The following is a 2,895-nucleotide window of genomic DNA, read 5'->3' as shown; positions in this document are numbered from 1 at the left end:
CCACTTCCGGTTTTCTAGTGGTTTATTAGAGATAGGAGTCTCACGGTCTCTCCTGCCCGGGCTGGCTTTGAACCGCGATCCTCAGATCTCAGCCTGCTGAGTAGCTAGGATTACAGGCGTGAGCCACCAGCGCCCAGCTTCGTTTCTTTTTTTTTATTCTTTCTGAAAAGTAGTATTGCTGTCAAATTGTACACCTGAAATCCCAGCCCTCAGGTGGCCAAGATAGGAGGATTTGGAGTTCAAGGCCAGCTTGGACTATGTAGCTCACCACTATTTGTGAGCTTAATGATATGAAAGGCGCAGTTTAGTGAATGATACCATCTCTTGTTTTATCCCCTCATCTTAGTGAAAAATACCATGCTTTCACCTCAGATAGAAATAGCATTCCATTTCCCTTTTCAAAGATGAACTTTCTTCCTGTTTCCTCCACCTCCCTAGCACATTCCGCTGCAGACATTACTCAAGTTCATGGTGGACATTGCCCTGGGAATGGAGTATCTGAGCAACAGGAATTTTCTCCATCGGGATTTAGCTGCTCGGAACTGCATGTAAGATTCTGGGGGTCCTGCAAGGTGGTGGGCCTCTCCTGATGTAATCTATGAGGAGATTCCCATGTTCTTGATTCCGTATGGTTTTCTGCTTGGAACTTTTCTCTGTCTCTGCTTCCAAGGTTCTGGTTGGCCTCCAAAACCCTCTTCAGTGATTACTTTTTTAAAAAGATATTTTCACCTTGTACTACGTGAGAAGCACTAGGCAGTTTGAGCCCTTCCCTATACCACCAACTAGCTTTGGACCCAGAGAGATTGTGAGCCCACTGCTTGTAATCATGACTCACATGGTATGACAAAGGTGAATCGTGGCTTACATCACCTTAATAACAATCATAAATGTTTATCCCTCCATTTTCCTAATGTTATGCTGTACCTGGCCTATCCAGAGGCTCTCCTTGAATAGCACCTGAGTGATCATTATATGAAAACTTCGGACTTGACTTTACCCCCTTCAACATGCTTCAGCAGAGCCATCATCTGCTATAAATATTCCAAAACAATAACAAGCCAGACACAGTGTCTCACTCCTGTAATCCTGGACTGAAGTTCAAGGCAAAAAGTTAGTGAAATCTCATCTCAACCAATAAAAAGCAGGGTGTGATGGCACACACCTGACATCTCAGCTATGTGGAAAGTGTAACTAGGAGGTTTGTGATCCATGCCAGCCTGAAAAAAATAATTAAAGCAAAAATGACTCGAGTGGGTCAAATAGTAGCTTGCCTGCCTAGCAAATGCAAGGCCCCAAGTTTGACCAATTGTAGTGGCACTTTAAAAAAATCAAAGAAGAGCTGGGTACTGGTGGTTCACACCTATAATCCTAGCTACTCAGGAGGCTGAGATCTGAGGATTGCAGTTCAAAGCCAGCTGTGGCAGGAAAGTCCATGAGACTCATCTCCAATTAACCACCAGAAACCCAGAAGTGGTGCTGTGGCTCAAGTAGTAGAGCACTAGCCTTGAGTGGAATTGCTCAGGAACAGTGCCCAGGCCCAGAGTTCAAGCCCTAGGGACTGACGAAAAAAAATTAAAGGAGGAAGAGGAGGGAAGGAGGAAGGAAAGAAGGAAGGAAGGAAGGAAGTGAATTTGAGGCAGAGACAAGTTAGTTATCTATCTCCCATTCTTCCTCTTTCTCTTCCTCCTCCCTATCCCTCCCCCTTGTTTTCTCCCTTCTTGTCTATTTTAATAGGTTGTGATGTAAACGCAATTATGTTTGCTTAAGTTTTCAGTTAATTCCTCAAATACCTACCTATCTTAGCAAAAAGTCCAACCTCTCTTACATTGTGAACTTTTTCGCCTCTCTCAGACCTTGTGTCCTCACCTCCCCAAGGACTTCCTTAGTCCACAGGACCAGTACACTTCCAGACATTAAGCAGGTTGGCCCCTGGACATATCCAGGAGGAGCTGCTACGCCCTCCGCTCCAGCCATCCTCCCTCTTGATCCCTTCCAGTGTCTCCAGCCACTGTGTCTGGGTACTTCTCCTAGGCCAGCTCCACACAGACCAGTGACTCTTCCAGTCCCCAGTGGCTCTTGCTTCTTTGGTTGGTTATCTTGAATGCATCCAGTCACATCAGATCTGGGTAAAGACATGGACTCTCTCCATACAGGTTGCGAGATGACATGACTGTGTGTGTGGCAGACTTTGGCCTCTCCAAGAAGATTTACAGTGGCGATTACTACCGCCAAGGCCGCATTGCTAAGATGCCTGTGAAGTGGATCGCCATAGAGAGCCTTGCAGACCGGGTCTACACAAGTAAAAGTGATGTGGTGCGTACACAGCTTTGATATGAGTTCCCCAGGGCCAAGATGAGGGTGAGGACTGAGGAATGACTGAAGGGGCTGGGATGTAGCTCAATGGTAAAATGCTTAGTAACTTATGCAAGGCCCTGAGTTCCATTCCCAATACCACACAGAAAAAGGAAGCTAAATAAGGAGAGAAGGAGGTAAAGGTGGGCTAGGAAGTTGGCTCAGTGGTAGAGCGCTTGCCTCGCAAGCATGAGGCCCTGGGTTCGATTCCTCAGCACCACATAAGCAGAAAAAAGCCAGAAGTGGTGCTGTGGCTCAGTGGTAGAGCACTAGCCTTGAGCTGAAGAGCTGAGGGACAGTGCCCAGAGTTCAGGCCCCACAACTGTCAATAAAAAAAAAAGAAGAAGAAGAAGCCGGGCGCTGGTGGCTCACGCCTGTAATCCTAGCTACTCAGGAGGCTGAGATCTGAGGATCTCGGTTCAAAGCCAGCCCGGGCAAGAGAGATCGTGAGACTCCTATCTCCAATAAACCACCAGAAAACCGGAAGTGGCGCTGTAGCTCAAGTGGTAGAGCGCTTGCCTTGAGCTGAAGAGCTGAGGGACA

General features: G+C 47.0%; 1 protein-coding gene across 1 annotated transcript in view; it reads left to right on the top strand.

Annotated features, from left to right (window-relative positions):
• Mertk (MER proto-oncogene, tyrosine kinase) overlaps positions 1–2,895 on the top strand; it is a gene marked incomplete at its 5' end in the record, with an annotated part of 118,799 nt that overhangs the window by 105,766 nt on the left and 10,138 nt on the right. The window contains 2 exons of the mRNA XM_013019713.1: positions 439–548; positions 2,154–2,313. Coding sequence (XP_012875167.1) covers positions 439–548; positions 2,154–2,313 — 270 coding nt within the window. The remainder of the gene's footprint in view (positions 1–438; positions 549–2,153; positions 2,314–2,895) is intronic.

This window comes from Dipodomys ordii, unplaced genomic scaffold (assembly GCF_000151885.1).
Source record: "Dipodomys ordii isolate 6190 unplaced genomic scaffold, Dord_2.0 Scaffold47, whole genome shotgun sequence".
In the NCBI taxonomy this organism is placed as follows: domain Eukaryota; kingdom Metazoa; phylum Chordata; class Mammalia; order Rodentia; family Heteromyidae; genus Dipodomys; species Dipodomys ordii.
Note: the sequence above shows the minus strand (reverse complement) of the source record. Positions and strands in the feature narration are given on the sequence as shown.